The sequence below is a fragment of the Balaenoptera ricei genome, chromosome 1 (assembly GCF_028023285.1).
Source record: "Balaenoptera ricei isolate mBalRic1 chromosome 1, mBalRic1.hap2, whole genome shotgun sequence".
NCBI classification, from domain to species: domain Eukaryota; kingdom Metazoa; phylum Chordata; class Mammalia; order Artiodactyla; family Balaenopteridae; genus Balaenoptera; species Balaenoptera ricei.
In genome coordinates, this window is record NC_082639.1 from 117,097,849 (window position 1) to 117,116,542 (window position 18,694).

At 50.9% G+C, this 18,694-nt stretch overlaps 2 protein-coding genes and 1 long non-coding RNA gene across 3 annotated transcripts in view; 2 read left to right on the forward strand and 1 right to left on the reverse strand.

Moving 5' to 3' along the window:
* The window catches only part of LOC132372480 (sodium/potassium-transporting ATPase subunit alpha-4-like), a 29,887-nt gene extending 26,413 nt beyond the window's left edge, over positions 1 to 3,474 (forward strand). Inside the window, 4 exon segments of the mRNA XM_059934550.1 lie at positions 526 to 653; positions 747 to 848; positions 3,071 to 3,162; positions 3,446 to 3,474. Of these exon segments, the coding sequence (XP_059790533.1) occupies positions 526 to 653; positions 747 to 848; positions 3,071 to 3,162; positions 3,446 to 3,474 (351 nt within the window).
* LOC132372499 (uncharacterized) lies at positions 2,313 to 7,109 on the reverse strand. Its single transcript, XR_009505203.1, has 3 exons — positions 6,926 to 7,109; positions 6,012 to 6,722; positions 2,313 to 4,644 (listed from the first exon to the last, which is right to left on the reverse strand). It is a non-coding gene; the product is annotated as an uncharacterized LOC132372499 (long non-coding RNA).
* A 135-nt stretch (positions 7,110 to 7,244) lies between these two features.
* CASQ1 (calsequestrin 1) lies at positions 7,245 to 16,634 on the forward strand. Its single transcript, XM_059934562.1, has 11 exons — positions 7,245 to 7,721; positions 9,520 to 9,604; positions 10,375 to 10,475; positions 10,681 to 10,792; positions 11,145 to 11,218; positions 11,566 to 11,696; positions 12,843 to 12,888; positions 13,302 to 13,356; positions 13,819 to 13,919; positions 14,711 to 14,785; positions 16,017 to 16,634. The coding sequence occupies exons 1-11, from the start codon at positions 7,443 to 7,445 to the stop codon at positions 16,149 to 16,151; spliced, it is 1,194 nt and encodes a 397-aa protein (XP_059790545.1). The 5' UTR covers positions 7,245 to 7,442; the 3' UTR covers positions 16,152 to 16,634.
* Positions 16,635 to 18,694: the final 2,060 nt, after the last annotated feature.

An 18,694-nucleotide genomic window follows, 5' to 3' on the forward strand; every position in this document is an offset into this window, starting at 1 on the left:
TCTTCCCCACCGGACTCTAAGTTCCTCCTGTGTAAAATGTGAATGAAAGAATGAACACATGGATGAGTGAATGCCTCCCATCTGGTACCACTCTTCGGGTATCCCTTTCCCCTCTGCATGCAGATTCCCCTCTGGCCCCATCTTCCTTACCTATTTCCTCTGACCCTGTTTTCCGCTTGAAGTCCACCTTCTTCTCTCACACCACCCTTCTTCTTAGTAAATATTTATTGAGCCATAGTACCTACCACTCACTGAACGAAGCATGGGGAGAGGAGACACAGAGATAAATAAGACAAGGTGCTTGCCCTTGAGGGGCTCTCAGTCAGGGAAGGCAAACATATAAACAACTCACAATTACAACATGGAAAGTGCTAAGACAGAGATACATGTGAAGGGCTGCAGGAATCTAAATAGGGGACCTATCTCAGCCTTGGGGTCTGGGGAGGCAGGAGAAGGAAGAAGCCTTTGAGGCATATATGAATCCCTCCTGACACTGACGGCTCCCCTCTGCCCACCCTCCCCCAGACCTACGAGCAGCGCAAGGTGTTGGAGTTCACGTGCCAAACGGCCTTTGTCAGCATCGTGGTTGTGCAGTGGGTTGACCTCATCATCTGCAAGACCCGCAGAAACTCTGTCTTCCAGCAGGGCATGACGTGAGCACTGCCCACCGGCCCCAACACTCTCCCAAACTGCACCCCTAACTCTCCCTCCCGACCTCCAACACACCCTTAAACATTTCCTCTCAGAAACAAGATCCTAATATTTGGGATCCTGGAGGAGACATTCCTGGCTGCTTTTCTGTCCTACACTCCAGGCATGGACGTGGCCCTGCGAATGTACCCACTCAAGTGAGTAAGGGGAGGGTTGCAAGGCGGGGCGTCTCTGGGCACAGGGAGAGCACATGGGAGGAGGCATGTTTGAGCGGGGAAGTCAAGAGGGGAGCAGGCCCCACTCAGTGATGTAGAGAGAACCGCCTGTGCTCCCACAAGCGCATCTTATCCAGGGAGGAATTAGGGACTGTACCAAGTGATCGCAACCCACTAGACATGCAAACTTAGCAGATTTGCCAGTGCTTAACAGAGTGGTACCTTTTCTTTGATAATGTGTGGTATAGCTGTCCCAGGCTACACATTGCTTGGAGCTGGTGTAATCATAAAACAGCCTAATCTATGCATGGCTAAATCTGCTGTACTTCTGCAAATCCGTTTTAATGTGCATATAGGTGGGTGGGCATACTGAAATTCTTATTGTCTGCTACCTTGTTTGGTTCAAGTCCCAAGTTTTTGTTTCTTTGTTTTTTACATTAGTATATGCTTGTGAAACTTTTCCATTTAACATTTTTATAAAGAAAAAAGCAAAACTCCCATTTCATTCCCACCCCTCCCCCGCCCTGCATTGGTAACCTCTATTAATAATTTAGTGTGTGGTCTTCCAACTGATTTTCTATGTGTTTACACACTTTGCTCACCTTTCTGTCCCTTGCAGTGTTTTACACAATGCTTTGTATTCTGTAGCTTCTCAATTAATGTTTAATAAAAGACATTGGTACTGCCCTTAGATACTGACAATTCCAGGTTTGAATTTTGGCTGTACTGTATATTATTCTATGACCTTGGACGAGCTGGTAACCTCTCTGAGCCTGAGCTTCACCTGCAAAGTCTCGATAACACACACCTGGCAGATTGTTCTGATAATTACAAGTAGAAATGCATATAATACATTAAGCATGGCATTTGGGTCCTGGTGGGCATTTGGTTAATAGTAGCTCAGTTGCTGCTACTATTAATGTCAACACATAAATGATAGTAAACGTGGTTGAGCATTAACTGTGCTCCCAAACACTCTTGTACATACCTTGACCATAAAACTCATCACCTAATACTGTGATTATCTATTTTGTGTGTTTATCTAACCTCTTTTCCCTGATTGCTTGAGCTTCTTTAGATCAAAGACCATCATGTCATCATTTTTATTTCCCCAGGACCTAGCACATACACAGAGTAGACATGATAATTGTTGTTGAATGAATGTATGACTGTATGTCTATAACTGTTTATATTGGTTGAGGGGTGTGTGTGTGTGTGTAATGAACCATGGCCTAGGCCTGCCCTGTCCAATATGGTAGCCACCATCCTTATACAACTATTGAGCTCTTGAAATATGGCTAGTGAGACTGAGAAATTGAATTTATAATTTTAGTTAACTGAATGTTAAAAACTAAACCAGTGTCAAATATTTTTCAATTAAATACAACTTTATTGTTTTGGTTAGACTACATTTTCCTTTAACCACTGAAAATTTAGTGTCTGACTTGAGATACACTGTCAGTGTAAAATGCTCACTGGATTTCGAGGACTCGGGATAAAAAGAAGAATGTAAAATAACTCATTAATTATGTTTATATTGATTACATGTTGAAACAATAATATTTTGGATAGTTGGGGTTAAATAAAATATTAAAATTAATTGCACTTGTTTCTTTTTACTTATTTTCATGTGGCTACTAGAAAATATTAACTATCACATGAGGCTCACAGTGTATTTCTATTGGACAATGCTGCTCTATGCCATCTCTCTATCATCCAAGGGACAAATGTGGTCCTGATTCAACCCCTCCCCAGAGTCCATCTTCCTGGTCTATAGAAGAGATTCAGGAAGAAAAAGATTTCCCCATCTTTGCAATATGGAAGAGTGTATATATTCCCTGGCAAGATATACCCCACATCTAGTCTCAGACCCATCCTGCTTGGAGTTTGTGGGTGCAAGGTCTAGAGAACCCAGAAAGCAAAGGAAGTCTCCCTCAGCGACTCCACAAAAGCTGGTAGACAATCTCTGTGAACACCGTATGTCCCTCTAATATGGCATGTATCCCTTTCTGTTCTCACTGGCTTTTTATGCTCCTGTCTTGGGCCCCTCCGCCCTCACTCCCCAGGCTCTGACCTCCTCAAAGTTAGGGATCAACCTCCCACACAACAAACGAAACACTCGATTCCCGGGCGCTGTTCTCTGCACCTGCCTTTCACTGACCCCTCTATCTCCTCTCCTGCTGACCAGCTTTTGCTCTCTTCAGGATAACCTGGTGGCTCTGTGCCACTCCTTACAGCATCCTCATCCTTGTCTATGATGAAATCAGAAAACTCATCATCCGTCGTCATCCTGGCGGTGAGGGTCCCCTGCACCCTGGCCTGAGAGTTCGCCAGCCTCCTGACCAGCTCCCCCATTCCCCCTGGCTCCTCCAGGCCCACTGCCCTTCTCCCCAGCTCACTGCCCAGCCTGTGCTGTGCCTGGACCCTGCCCTCTGGTCCTTGACCCCAGCACGCTGCTCGTTCCAATCCTCAGGGCCCTGCCTTCTACCCTCAAGCCTCCCACCTTGTCCGGGCTCACCCTTCTGTTTTTCTCCCCTCGATGCCTTCCCCAGTTCACTCTGGTCTCTTCTCTTCCACAGGCTGGCTGGAGAAGGAGACCTACTACTAAACTCAACAGAGGAAGATCTTCACATGACATCAGGGTGTCCTGAGCGCCAGGTGGGGGAGGGTTGGGGTAATGAGTTTGGGAAAACATCTGAGAGTGCACATTAGTTGGGGCAGGGAGATGCCAGGAGGAAGAACCTTGGATGAGAGAGACAGGTGATCCTAGGGCTGGGTTGAGGGCACCATGGATAGGAGATGTGGTGGGTTAAGGGGAGCCCTGCCTGCATCTGACTGGAGCCCAGCAGGGGGCTCAGTAGCCAGTCAAGAGAGTAAATGTTTGCAACAGCCCTTAGCTCCTGGATGTGTCGCATCTGATTTTTGGAGAATGGGGATTACTGTGATGCTCTCTCCCTAGATCTTCATGGGAGCCAAGCAGGGGAAGTCTTTCAGGGACCAGAGTCGAGGCTGGGAAGGGATCAGAATCAAGCATCCTTGCCCCTTGAAGGCTACCCCCTCAAAGTCACTCTCCAACGCAGCAGAGAGCAAGGACAGGACAAGTCCTGGGATCAGAGAAACAGAGGAGGTGAGAGAGGAGCAGGGGAGCCACACCTTACAGAGGGGCCACAGCGCCCACTCAGTTCCTCAGATCAACTTACAGACTCATAGGCTTTTCGTGCTAGACCTTATTTCATCATGAAAAACCTGAGGTCTAGAGAGGTTAAATGACTTGGAAGGGGCCACGTGGTGAGTGGTGAAAGTCAGGCCACTGACCCGCCTCTGAGGAAGGGATTGGTGTTCCCGTAGCCCCAGTCATTAGGGCATCTCGACCCCAGCCCAGCCCTCAGCTGTTTTCTCTGGCGTAACCTTGAAACAGAGGCTGGAACAACGCTGAATGGATCCCTGTAGCCTTTACTCTAGGCAAAGCACCCGCCCCCTCATGCCCCAGCTCCACACAGGTGATGGATGATCCCCAAAGCCTGGCCTCCGAGCCTGGGCTCAGCACTTGCTGCGTCTCAGGCAGGTGAGGAGTCCGCGGGAGCCTTTCTCTCCTGCCCACCCTTGGCGGCAGCTCTTCCTTCCTCTTCACCCACTCGCTGGCTTTTGCTCTGTGAGCTGGTCCACTTTACCCTGTAGATCGGTTCACTCTCAGGCTTCTTTTAGAGGAGAGGGTTGGCTGTGCCGAACAGCATACAGAGAGAGAGAAATGCTGAGAAAAGCTGGTGGAAATCGTAGACTGTCACCAAAAACAAAGCACATGTGTTAAGTGACTGCACATTCTGTCTGGCGGTAGACAAAGGCCTTACTCACACCATCCATTAATCCATACAACAAATACATTCTTACCACCCCGCCCGGTTTTATAGATGAGGAAACCAAGGTCTGTCTGACTGCAGAACTTGTGCCCTCAACCACTTTTCAGGCTAGTCTTACAATGAAGGCTGGGCCAAAAATATACAAATGCAAAAGAAAAAAATATAGGATAGTGATAGAGGAAGGGCCGTGGGCGAGTCTGGAGGATGACAGGCCATGAACTAGCAAAGGGAAGGCTGTCGTAAGGTACACCAGCCACTGTCCCCCTACATCGGGCCCTCCTAGACGTCTCTCTCCCACCTGCTCCCCTCCCTCCTCCAACACAAGGTCTCCTAGGGACAGGGCTATATCAGTCTGGGGTCCTTCCCCGATGCTGACAGGGCTGAACCAACCCTGGAAGACGGAGGGGCCAGGGTGTGTGTGAGTGAGGTGGGGAGGGGGAGAATGGTGGGGCCAGCTCCTCAAGTTTCAGTAGCAGGAGCTTTGGGTGTCTGGTGGGTTAAAAATACAGAGGCCCCAACTTAGGGTCATTTGATATCGGTGGCTGAGCCTGAAGGCAGGGGCCTAGAGGGAAGGATTTGAATAGAAAGTATAGAGCAAAATATGGGAGAGGAGGACAGGGAGGAGGGGAGGGGTGCAGCTGCTGGAAAGGATCCGGGTGGCTCTGGAGAGCCAGGGCCAAGGAGAGGGAGCAGGATGGGATGAAACAGCCCGGTAGCTGCAGAAGAGGAGAGGGAATGGAGCAGGCCTGGGTCACCATTTCGTCCCATCTCACACCCTGGGGGTACGAAAGGTCAGATTCAGGATGGAATGAGTCTAAGGTCCCAATGTCTCTGTCCCAGTGTTCCCCCCTCCTCCAGAGTGCAGCAGAAGGAGTAGCTGGGGCTGGACGTCATCTAGGTCATATATGTCTGGGTGGGTCCACCTGTCTATCCTGCTGTCTTTGCTCTGGTCATGGGGCTGTGGGCATGTTGGTCGCTCTCTTGAGATGGGTTCTGAGGTCTCTCCAGCTCCAGCATGCCCTGCCTAGCTACCTCTGGCCTCTCCTGTGCCAATGACAGCTGTCTCTCTTGGACCCACTCCTGCCACGTTCTTGAGATTTTCCCTGGCCTTCCTTGCTTAGCCGTTTAAGGTCCGCCCTGTGGGAGTGCGGAAAGGTCATTCCTCTAACATAACTTCATGGTGCAAAACACCCGCTGTGCCTCCAACATCGGAGACACCTCAGGGTGGGCATGGGGGCTTCTGACTTTGATCTAGCCTCTCTCTGGTCTCCCTCGTGCCTCAGCTTACCTGTGCATGAGCCCTGGAGGGCCGTGAAGAGGGTCCTTGAAGGTACCCAGAGCTGAGCCCATCCACTCCGCCCTCAGCCCCAAGCTGGGATCCAGGAAGTTAGAGCCCCTCCGCACCAGCTCTGCTTTGGCTCTCAGTGCACAGAATTAAGCAGCATCCTTGGTTCAGGGCACAGGGCCCCACCTCTTCATGTTTCCCAGTGTTAATTTTTTCCCCTACCGTTGATACCTGATCCTTTTTGTCTTGTCAAAGACGTAGGAATGAATAGTCACAATGCGCTCTCCTTGGAATCATTCAGCCAGGGGAATCCTTCTTCCCACTGTGCCCTAGAAAACCAGTCCCGTAGGATCAGAGTAGAGAGTACAAGCAGGAGGCAGCAGCCAAACGACTTTGTCCTTCTCCTCTCGGGTCTGTGGGCAGAGAAGCCCCAGATCCGCATCTCCAAGGATGGATGTGGGCCAGCACTTCACGCCCCACGCCCCGTCCTTCCTCTGCATACTCCAGTTAGGAGTGTTGAGTGAAGCAAAGGAAACTGGCTGGAGCTGAGCCAGGGCGCCAGTCCTGGACTCGGCTCCATCTTTTATTCAGAGAATGACCTCATCCTTGGTCTTGGTTCTTTAAAGGGAAGTGCAGGGGGTCTCTTTCCTGCAGCCTGGATTGCATTTGTACTCCCCCTGACTTCCTCCACAGGATCAAAGAAACAGACTTGACCTAGAGGAGAGTCCCAGGTTTTAGGACTTAGAGGCAATACCACATTTGCCCCCCTTTTTACAAATGGACTACAAATTTAACCTCTGACCCAGAATACCTCCTCCTCTGCAGCCCCATTTCCCTCTGTCTGAGTACCCTTGCCCTCCCTCAACTCTCCCTAATTACCCCCAAGCCTCCCCTCCCCCAGACCCAGCTTCATTTACCTCCGACTCATCTGGTCTTATTTTTAGCTCCAGCTTTTTCCTTTCTTAATATGGCGATGAGCTCCTAGGCTGGTGTGGGGACAGGGGCCGAGGAGCCCTGGACATTGGGGGGGAAGGGGAGGGGGGAGGCTCTGGGAGCCTGGGTGAGAGGTGTTGGAGGTAGGAGGATCCCGGCCCTCACGGGGCCATCCTGGCCTCAGAAGGTTATCCATCTCTCCTGCCAATCCTGGAGACATATTTAGACAGGACCAGGTGGGGGCCAAGGGGTGTCAACCTCAAGGGCAGCTCCGGTTGCCTCCCCGCCCCCTGCTCCTATTCCTCCTCCTGACCCTTTTTCTCTTGGCTCTGTCGGCAGTTTCTCCAGGACCTAGCAGTGTCCTCTGTCCACTGCTCTGGGCCGTTCCCCACCCCACCCCCACTGTGAGCCCCTAACTCAGGATTTGGGACCCAGGGGCCCCTCCCTACCCCAGCTAACCTCTTCTGGACCAGGAGAGCCGACCCAGATCCCACTACCTCCATGAGTGCTGCAGACAGGATGGGGGCCAGAGCTGTGCCCGGCCTGCGGCTGGCACTGCTGTTACTGCTGGTGCTAGGGACACCCAAGTCAGGGGTGCAGGGGGAGGACGGGCTGGACTTCCCCGAGTATGATGGTGTGGACCGTGTGGTCAATGTCAACGCAAAGAACTACAAGAATGTGTTCAAGAAGTATGAGGTGCTGGCACTGCTCTACCACGAACACCCCGAGGACGACAAGGCCTCACAAAGACAGTTTGAGATGGAGGAGCTGATCCTGGAGGTGAGTGGCGGGGTCTGCAGGCCTGCAGAACAGCCCAGTCCCTCTCTGTACCCCCCTATCCTGCAACTCCATGTAGATCTTTAAGAATGGGATCTGGGCGTGAGGGGCAGGGCAGCAGGACCCTGTCTCGACCAACAGGACCAACAGGACCCAAGTGGCATATGACCTTAGCCAGAAGAGAAACAGAGATTCAGGAACCCCCAAAGTACCACCGTAGTCAGGCAATTTTAGGAGGGAGGGGGTGCTGCAGGGGGAATCTCTCCTCCATGCTAGAGGAGGGTGGTAGTACTAGGTTTGGCTAGGACTGGGGTGACCTTGGAAGGGTGACAAAAAAGGAAAAGAGAGGTTCTTCAGGGGAAGGTGAAGAACTGCAGTACACCCCCAAATCTACTTTCCTAACCAAAACGTACCCTCTCTCCATACACTTTAGGGGCTGCACCCCAAAGAGATCCAAACTGAGTATAAATTTAAATGTTATTGACATTTTACTTGCAAGTCATCGATTTAATGGCTAAAGGTTTAATAGAGGCCACCGTGCCTCCCACTGGCCTCTCAGTCCCCTCCCCTTGCCATCTGCCCCTATTGGATCAAGCTGGGCACCCCGATTGGAAAATTCTTGTGTTTGGAGGAGGCTTCACCATGCCTTCCCCAATTTGTCTTTGTGGGAAGATTCTCCTCACCCCCAAGCTTACCTCGGGCGCAAAGGAGAGAGAGAGCCTATTGTTACAAGAAAAAAGCCCATGTTTGGAGATGACTGGAAAATGTGGTCACACAGCCCTCCAGGAGCCGGGATGTGTTGGAGTCTCCTTGTCCAAGCTGCTGCAGCCCCTCCTCTAGTATGGCAGGACAGAGAGGCCCCAGCTTGCCCAGAGCTTGGAGTATTTCAGGGCAAGACACCAGGACTGTAGGCTCTCATTTCTGTGTGCCCCTGCCGGGTGCTGGAACCCGCCGCCTGATTAATGAGCTGAGTATTTTTATCCTGAGTGCTCAGCATCTCTGGCCATCCACCTGTCCCAACCTCCTGAGAATCCGAGCGCCCCGAGCCTGTGTTAGGTGGGGTAAAGCTGCAAACCATGCCCAAGGCAGAGTGCATCAGGGTTGAGAGCCCCGCTGGGAGACCCATGAGGACAGGGACCTAGGGTGTGACTCTCCATAGCCTAAGGACAGCTTGAAGTAGAGAGTGAAAGGGAAAGTCCCACCCCATTGAGGAAGACCGGGCCTATTTCATCTCTAATCTCTTTGTCAGTCTCTCTGCCTCTGAGGGTGACCAGTGGTGGCCACGGTGACCTCTACTCTCAGCTCTCCAGCTCTCCCTGCTCCTCAGCAACATGAACAGAGCCCCACGCCCCCCACCCTCTTGCCCTCCAAAATTCTCCCCATTGGGACTCACTCAGAAGAACCCCAGGGACGTGTAACATCACCCCCACACTGAGCGTGGTCTTTGATCAGTATGGAGTACAGGGCTCAGCTCCAAAGGAGGAAAGAGCCTCAGTCATCCTGAAGCTAGACCCCTCAGCATCCCTAAGGAACCTGGAAGTACATGCACAGTGCCTTAAAGTTCAACATAATAAGCACATTGTAAATGAGCAATAGGTGTTCAGGAATTAAAATTGGACCACAGACCAAAAGGGTGGAGGGGGGCGTGGCAGGGAAAGTGGAGATATCCTGCATCCTAGCACAGTGTCAAGGTTAACTCATATTCCCTGCATCCCAAATGACCCAGCTCGAAAGCATGAGATCGGGAATAGTGGTTACTAAGAATTCCAGAGGCTGATTTTAACCCTAACTCTCCCTTCAGTTAGCAGCCCAAGTCCTAGAAGACAAGGGTGTTGGCTTCGGGATGGTGGACTCTGAGAAGGACACGGTTGTAGCCAAGAAACTAGGTAAGGGAGGGGTGGGAGGAGCAGGGAGGGGAAGGTGACGGGTGAGAAAATACTGAAATTTGGAGGGTTATGGCTGGGGGTTCCAGCCTCTCCTTTATTCCTTATAGAGACCCATGCTCAAATCCCAGAAAGAGGTGAAGGTGGCCTTCTTTATACCTACCTAAAAAACGGGTCTAGGTTCTGGAGGAAAGGGGGAATCAGGGAACACAAGTGGGGCTGGAGAGACCTCTGCAAACTCCTCTTCCAACCCCTCCCCCTCCAGCGCCGGGGGCTGGGTGTTACAGCACCAGCCACCAGGGGGCAGCACAGGCCTGAGACTGGACTCCGGATGTGGATGGGGGAGGGGTGGCCAGTAATGAAGTCATCTGGTCAGTAATAGCTGAAGGTTAAAGGGCTGGACTGGGAATCAGCAACTAGAGTCCTCAGAGGAGGTAACAGGAAGATCTGTCTCTGGTTATGGCAGGCAGAGAAAGGGGGGAGACATCTTGCTAGGACCTATATCTCCCTGCGTCCTCCCCTAGCATCCCCACCTGATCCCAGCTTCCCCCTGGAGAGCCCCTGGGGCCAGACTAGCCACCTAGGCTAAATCCAGGGGCACAGACACCGGGGATGTAGGGGCTGAGAGGCAGTGGAGGTGAGCAGGGCCAGGGCCAGGGGAGGTGAAGGATGTGGTGTCTAGTGGGATTATGAAATGGGCTGCAACCCTGGATTTGGACCCTTGGACCTGTGGGAAGGTTGCAATCATGGCACACCTCTGGCTCACTCCCTAGGACTAACTGAAGAGGACAGCATTTACGTATTCAAGGAAGATGAAGTCATTGAGTATGATGGCGAGTTCTCTGCTGACACCCTGGTGGAGTTTCTGCTTGATGTGAGGACTCCGCTGGACCTAGTGGCCTTGCTTTAAGACCTCACGCCCTTCCGACCAACTGCAGCCCCCCCCACACACACACACACAGGCAACAGAGAGCCCCTTCCTCCCCATTTCCCAGCCCTCTTTTCCCTGATCCCTCTCCTTGCCTCTACCACTGAGTTCAGAAACTCACTCTCTTCCTTCAATGTCCTTGCTCTTCCAGGTCCTAGAGGACCCTGTGGAATTTATTGAGGGTGAACGAGAGCTGCAGGCATTTGAGAATATCGAAGATGAGAACAAACTCATTGGCTACTTCAAGAGCAAAGACTCAGAGCGTGGGTAACCCTCAGACTCCACTGTCCCCTCCGCTGGTCCCCCACTTCACCTGTCCTCCTACCTCCCCACTTCACCCACTGGCTCAGCATCCCTACCTCCTCACTCCTCTTGCCATCGTGGGTCCATCGACTGCTCTGATCTCCCTGCACTCTGCGGGTTTCACAGACAGGCACCAAGGCATTCCCCTTCCCCCGAGCCCACCACTGTATGTAACCACTCTCAGAGGACTAGAGGGGGTGAGTCTCAGAATGAACCCCATCTGCCAAAGAAGAATTGGGGAGAGACAGAGGGGGGATGGTTCCCTGGAAGACCCTGTTTCCCCCAGAGACTGACTCTGCATTCCCCCCTCAGATTACAAAGCCTACGAGGACGCAGCGGAGGAGTTTCATCCCTACATCCCCTTCTTCGCCACCTTCGACAGCAAGGTTCTCCTCCCTGCTGCTGCATTGGGTCTCCCTCACTCCCCTCAGCTGCCCTCCAGCCCCCTCTCCCAGAATCGATGGGGGACCTCCTCCCTCCCTACACACCAGTAGTCCCCAACCCCACCCCACCTCGGGCCTCCCCCACCCCACAGATTTTAAATTATCTAACCCACCCCTCTCTCATCTTCAACCAAAGTCCAGAGAAGTTAAGACACGTGTCCAGTGTCACAGAGGCAGTGACGAGGGCCCAGGTTGTCTCACTCCCTGTCTGACATCTGCTCCCCCATAATACTTCTTCTCACCATGACCCCGTGTCCCCTGCCCCACTCCCCCATCCCCTCCCCCAAAAGGTGGCAAAGAAGCTGACCCTGAAGCTGAACGAGATCGATTTCTACGAGGCCTTCATGGAAGAGCCTGTGACCATCCCGGACAAGCCCAATAGTGAAGAGGAGATTGTCAGCTTCGTGGAGGAGCACAGGAGGTGGGGGGCAGGGGCAACCCTCTGGGCAGGGTAGGCACCTCCCCAGGCTAGAACACATGTCTGCGAGATGGGCTAGGGGAATCTCAGCCAACCAGGAGGCTGGTCTCTCCTAGAGATGAACACACTTCTGGTATCAGTTCTTATTGATATACTGACCATTTTGCACAATATTTTGCACCCCAGCACTTAGCCCAGAGCCTGGAGCACACATAGAATGTGCTCCATCAATGTGTATGGTTCATTGTGATGTGGACTGAGACCAGTGTTGAGTGCCTGTGGTCTGCCAGGAACTCCGAGGTGCTATCTCTCTTATTATATTTAATCCTTTTAACAGCCTCAGTTAAAAAGAGTCCACGAGTAGTGTCAGAACTGGATTCTAATCCAGATCTGGCCTGTCTTCTTTCTCATACATTACCTACACCAGTGGTTCTCAACAGGGGTGGAGGGAGTGGCGACGTAGGGGGAGGATTTTGTCTTCTGGCGGATATTTGGCAATGGCTGGAGACATTTTTGGTTGGAGAGAGAGCTACTGGTATTTAGTGGGTAGAGGCCAGGGGTGCTGCTAAATATCCTACAGTGCACAGGACAGCCCTCCCACAATGAAGAATTATCTGGCCCCAAATGTCAGTAGTGCTGAGGTTGAGAAACCCTGCCCTATGCTCACACATAATTCTCTTCCTTCACAGTACTCCACAACTGGAAATACCCATTCATCAGTGTAAACACTACTTCTCTCACTCTCTCCCGCTAGATTATGGTCTGCTTCATCAGGGCAGGAATATGTTTGCCTTGTCCAACTCTGTCTACACAGCACCTAGCACAGCGCTTAGATCATCTCCAACGCTCAGTGTTATTGAATGAATGAGTGAATGAAAGAATGAATGAATGAACACCCAGATGTCCAGTTCTTTCTCCCGAAAGTCTCTCTTCCAGTCCCCTTGCCCACGCTCCTCTCTCCTACCTGCTTTAACCATGCAATTATCTGGGCCTGGTGCCCAGAGCTTAGACTTTGCCAGATGGCTTTGTTCAGGGCTGCAAGCTGTCTATGCCCTAGGCATGACCCTGTGGCAGCCTCTGCTATGGGGACCCTCTGAAGCCACGGGTGTCCTTCTTGCCCACTGAGTAGTGACTTTCTTTCTCTTCTAGATCAACCCTGAGGAAACTTAAGCCTGAGAGTATGTATGAGACCTGGGTGAGTGCCCTGGATGGGGCCCAGGCCCTTGCAGGAGCATGGGAAAACTCAAGTCCCAGAAACACCCAACCCTGCTGCTCCTCATGTCTTGCTTATAGGAAAGACAGTGCACCAGCAAAGGTGGAGGGTTTCTGTTCTGAAGAACGTGTCAGGAGTTGGGGGACACACATAACTTGATGACGATGACAAGGGAGGAGCTCTAAGCTCTGGGGCTGAAGGGTTTGCCAGCGGAGGTGTGGGGACCCTGGAGTGAAGGGGGCAGTGTACTTGGAAAAGGGTCACCACCACAAGAATACACCCACTCCAGAAGCTGGATTTCCACAAAAGTTAGGTCCAAGGAAGATCTAGGGCCTGTTCTGGGCTCTCTAACTTCAGTGAGTATAGCTAAGGTCTCCCCTCCCTGCCCCCCACAGGAGGACGATCTGGATGGAATCCATATTGTGGCCTTTGCAGAGGAAGCTGATCCTGGTGAGGGAGGAATACTGGATTGGATTTGGGGCAGGGGCGGGGGCACTGGTGAGAGAGGGAGATGGGGTATTTATCAGAGCATAGGCCTTTTTATTTATTTATTTATTTATTTATTTGGTTGTGCTGGGTCCTAGTTGTGGCAGGCGGGCTCCTTGGTTGCAGCACATGGGCTCCTTAGCTGTGGTATGCGAACTCTTAGTTGTGGCATGCATGTGGGATCCAGTTCCCCGACCAGGGATCGAACCCGGGCCCCCTGCATTGGGAGCGTGGAGTCTTAACCACTGCGCCACTAGGGAGGTCCCCAGAGCATAGGCTTTTAACACATAAGATGGGTTTTTTTAGAGCACAGTTTACAAGCAGCCTGGGGCTAGACATGCGGAGTTGTGGGAGGCGGGAAAAGAGAGCTGGACTCCTGTTTCCTCTGTGCCCCACCGTGCATTTATCACCTGTGTTCCCTCCAAGATGGCTATGAGTTCTTAGAGATTCTCAAGTCTGTGGCCCAAGATAACACTGAAAACCCTGACCTGAGCATCATCTGGATTGACCCTGATGACTTCCCCCTGGTAAGAGATATCACTCAGGCACTGCTATCCGAGGCAGGGCACACCCCAGTGGGGAGCCTGTTTCAGAGCTCCTATCCCCATCTCCTAGTGAAGGAGCCTGTCGCATGCCCAGGGGCACTGAGCGCATCCTGAGAAAGGGGACACAGGATGATGGGAAGTGTGGGAACAACAGGATTCCCAGAGCAGAGGCTGAGCAGATAGCTCATGTGCCCAGGGCTGGCTCCTTCTAGAGAAATCCAGAGTTTGGGGGAGCAGAAGGGCACATTAACCCTGCATGTGGGTGTCCACAATCACAGAATCAAAGCACAGAGATTCCATGTCTCAGGGCACGGCTCTGTTCCCAGCTGAATCCCCAACACCTAACACTCTTCGTTGAAAGAGGAACTAGATGAACAAACAGAAATGTGAGGACCATTGGCAATTACAGAGTATAACTACCTTAGTTTAGAGATATAGAAACTGAGGTCCAGGGAGAAGTGATTGCCCAAAGTCACAAGGCCAATCAGTAGCAGATCCAGGATCAGAATAAGGTTTCCTATCAAGTTTTCCTCGGAAAGGAGGGACCAATGTCCCCAGCTGACCCTCTTGATAACTTTCCTTTTGGGATATCTACTCTTTAACTGCTTAGTTCTACCCATTCCCTTCAGGCACTATAGCTGGACCTATCCACCAATCTACCGTGGGTTCAGCGTCCTTCCTCTACCCCTGGCTGACCCGCACACTCACACTCACCCTGCTGGACTCAGGTGTTCCTAGCCTCCATTAAGTTGCTATTTGTGGTCTCTCCACAGCTGGTTCCATACTGGGAGAAGACGTTTAACATCGACCTGTCAGCCCCACAAATAGGAGTCGTCAATGTTACTGATGTGAGTTTCCTTCCCTCATCCCCGTTTGACCCCCAACTCTCCTTCCCAACATAGCTAGTCCTCCTCTGCTCTGCTAACTAGGAATTGAGCCCTCCCCAGAGGAATTAGACATGCCCCGTCTAATGGCTGGAAAGAGGGAGAGATTCCTGCCCTGAACACACCCCTGCCTCTACCTGTTGGAACTGGCTGCTCGTCCTTCAAAGCCCAGTTCAAATCCTCTCTTCTCCATGAAGTCTTTCCAGATCTCCCATTTGGAATTGTTCCCTCCTTGGCACTCCCAGAGCCCATTTGGCATTGAGAACATGACTTTTATATGGCTATTTATGTATCATGTCTGTCTCTTCCAGTAGACTTTGAGCTTTTTGAGGGCAGAAATCTTCTCATTCACACACAGATAGATGCTTCAAAAATATTTGTTGAGTTGAATTGAATAAGTCACAGCCTGCTTTCATATAATTCTCAGTCTAACTGAGGAGGTAGGTATTCCGTTAACTACCAGGCCAAATCTGATAAATTCTATAATAGAGATACAAATAAAACACCAGGAAGGCACAGAAATCAAAGTGACTTCTGCTTGAGAATCAGAGAGGGTTTAAGAGGAGTAGAGTTTAAAGTGGAGAGTGTTGTAAATCAACTATACCTCAATTTTAAAATATAAAAAATTAATTAAATCTAAACAATTAAAAACATTAAAACACACTGGAGATTGTACTGTGTGTAAGAGCTCTACAAGTGAAAATTATATGAGTCATTTCCAAACTGATGGAAAAGTTAGTGCAAAAGGTCAAAAAGTAGGAAAATGAATATCAGATTTGGGAAAAGGCAAGTCGTTTCTGATGGCTTGAGAGTCTAGAGATCTCTGAGGATGGTGCTAGAAAAGCAGGTATTGGAAAGTCTTGAATGCTAAAGAGTTGCTGACTTTATTCTCCAGGCCATGAAGAGCCACCAGTGGTTTTGCATTAAGGGCATGATAGAGAGGTCTGTTTTAGGAAGCTCAGCATGGCAAGAGCTTGTAAGAAAGACTGAAGGGAGAAGGTCTATTTGCTGATCCAGCAATTCTTTCTACTCCCACTGTCACTATTCCAACCTAGACCCCCACCTGGACAGTTTTCCTGCCCACTGACAGATGAAGAGAAGGGACAGAGGATGTACAGAGTCCAGTGAGTGGGAGGACAGGTCTAAAGACCTGAATCGGGCTTAGTTCTGATCCCTCATCTGTGCCATGTCCTAGGCGGACAGCATATGGATGGACATGGATGATGAAGAGGACCTGCCTTCTGCTGAGGAGCTGGAGGACTGGCTGGAGGATGTACTGGAGGGCGAGATCAACACAGAGGATGATGATGACGATGATGACGATGACTAGTTGCCGTGGCAGCCATCTCCTAGCCCCACCTGCTCTCCTCCTGCTCCCTCCTCCTTCCCTGTACTTCCCTGAGCTCCTCCAGGGACACTAGGTCATTCTCTGACATGGGGCCCATTGGGGTCTATATGCTGGGTGCTGAGATTCAAGGAGCTACTTTTCCCTACACACCAGCCCAGCTATCTCATCTGACTTCTGTTTCCTGTCCCACCATGCCCCTGTATCAATTATTTGTTTCTTCCATCACTCCCTACATGCTTTCTTGTGACTTCCCTCTTGCCGTATCTATGGGCCCCCATCTCTCTTCTGCTCCCTCCACCTGAGCACACTCTTCCCCCACTCTCTCAAGTCCTCTACCCTTCTGACTGTCCTATCCCTGGCCAGGGGGACGGGAGGGTACTGTGTTTGGGACTATATCTTAGCAATCTCTTGTTAATGTACTTGGGTCAAATGAGAGACCTCAATAAAGGATCTGGGGCAACAGGAGCAAGTGTCTGCTGATGAGGTCTCACCCCTATGGCAGGAGGGAGGCAGCCAGAGGATGGGGGATTTAAGGGGTGGGTACCTCATTAGGGGACTGTGATAGCAGGGGGGTGGGGCTCCTCCCTCCAGGCAGTTATCCCAGAGAAGCTTGGATTATTTATCTGCTGCAAGTCAAAAAGGCTTTTCTGAACACATGGTGTTTGTCCAGCACCACTGTCAGGCTTTGGGAGAACAGAGAGTGCTGGGCCTGTCCCTGCTCTCGAGCTGATTAGCCTCACTGGGAAGTCAAGACAAGCACACTAAAGAACTGAAGAAAAATACAAAGCAATATGTAATTAAGTGATTATGTGCTGCTTGATAGCACCCTCCCTTGCAGCTCTTATTTGAATGGCAAGACTGAGCCCAAAAAACACTTCCTCGGTGCGGCCTTCCCAGAGGTGGCCCCTCCTGCAGCTCCCTCCTCTGGGCTCCCACTGCACTCTCTCTGTCCACCTCTATTCTAGTACTAGCTCTTCATTTACATGTCTGTCTTCCCCACCAGACTGTGAGCCCCTTGAAGGCAGGACCCCAGGCTTTTTCTCTGTGTCCACAGGGCTTGGCACACCAAAAGTAGTCCCTAATAAATGTTTGTTAAAAGAAGGAACAAATGAATAGAATGGCCTCAGAAGAGAGAGATGAGAGTGGGCTTTGATGGCTTCATAAAGGAAGTGAGCATTTTCTAGGCCTTAAATGAATAGTGGGATTTGATTAGGGCAAAGGAATTGGGGAGGAGACATTTCAAGTGGTGAAAACATCAAAAGCACTGCCAGAATGCGTGTGCCATGTTAGGGCACAGAGGAGACCAAAGAGACAAGAAGAGAGGTTCAAGTGGTGGCCACGAGGTTGGGTGGGCATCCGGGGCTAGGTCGCAGAGGTGTTTGGATTTAGTCCTGTGAGCTGGGGAGGAAGGGCAACGTTTAATCTGGCAGTGATGAGCAGGATGGATAGAGGGAAGGAAGCTGATGGAGATACCAGAGGCAGGGAGTCCAACTCTTATCAGACAGGTATAATAATCTGGTGGAGGTGGGAGAACACGGATCAGAGTGGTGGTCATGGGAATGCAGAGGAGACGCTGAGTTTTGTTCAAAGGGCATCCCCCAGACCTGAGCCTGCTGGCGATCTTGGCAGGAAGGACCCACATTCTCTCCAGCACAGGCCCAGGCTGGGGTAAGTGTAAAGGAGTCAGGAGTAGGGGGGGAGGAACCAAACAACTGAACAAGCCCATAACTAACAGATGTTACAGCTTTCATGGATTGGGTGTAAACGTGTTGCTGGACAACTTAGAGGATCTCTGAGTATGGAAGAATGAGACCTGAGGTGAGAGAAGTTTTCACCCTCCACAGACAAATCCAGGAAGTCTTCCTGGAATTGGTGGCAGGAGTATAGAGTAGAAACCACATATTCATCCAACTTGCACCCATTTAATAAATGTTTAATACATAGTATGGGCACTGGGCCAATACAAAAATATTATGGAACTTACTGTCTAGCGTAGGTCAGTGGAAGGCCCCAGACTAAATAATAGCTCCCATGTTTTAATCACCCATCTGTGCCAGTCACTGGAGACTTACAATTTCTAAAACTCAGACGAACACTGTGAGATAGGCATCAGTGTCCCCGTCTTGCCCTTAATAAGGCTCAGAGGCATAACCTGCCTAAGAAAGGAGCAGAGTCAGCATGAAGCCCAAATCCCCTGTACCTGAAAGACCTGGACCTTTCACTGACTGTAGATAAGTCATTCAGCTTCTCTGAGTCTCAAAGATGGGTCAACAAAATGGGTTTTGGCCCTACAACTCAGAACAAATGAGATATATGCAAAGGCAAATTATGAGGGTGTGTTGCTATCAAAGGGGCAGTGACATGGCACACTGGGGGAAGAGGATGGCGAAAGCAAAGAGAAGGGCTGTGAAATCCAAAGCAGCAGCAGCCTGAGCCTCTTCTAGGGGCAGTGTAGACTCAAGAAAGGAGGGGCCCACCTGAGGCTTCCTGAGGGGTCTCTGCCAGGCTGGAACTGAAGTGAAGCA

Coding starts and splice junctions, on each gene's coding strand:
- CASQ1 (XM_059934562.1), top strand. CDS start 7,443: ATGAGTGCTGCAGACAGGATGGGGGCCAGAGCTGTGCCCGGCCTGCGG. Junction 9,605..10,374: donor GGTTGTAGCCAAGAAACTAG/GTAAGGGAGGGG, acceptor CTCACTCCCTAG/GACTAACTGAAGAGGACAGC. Junction 11,697..12,842: donor TTCGTGGAGGAGCACAGGAG/GTGGGGGGCAGG, acceptor TTTCTCTTCTAG/ATCAACCCTGAGGAAACTTA.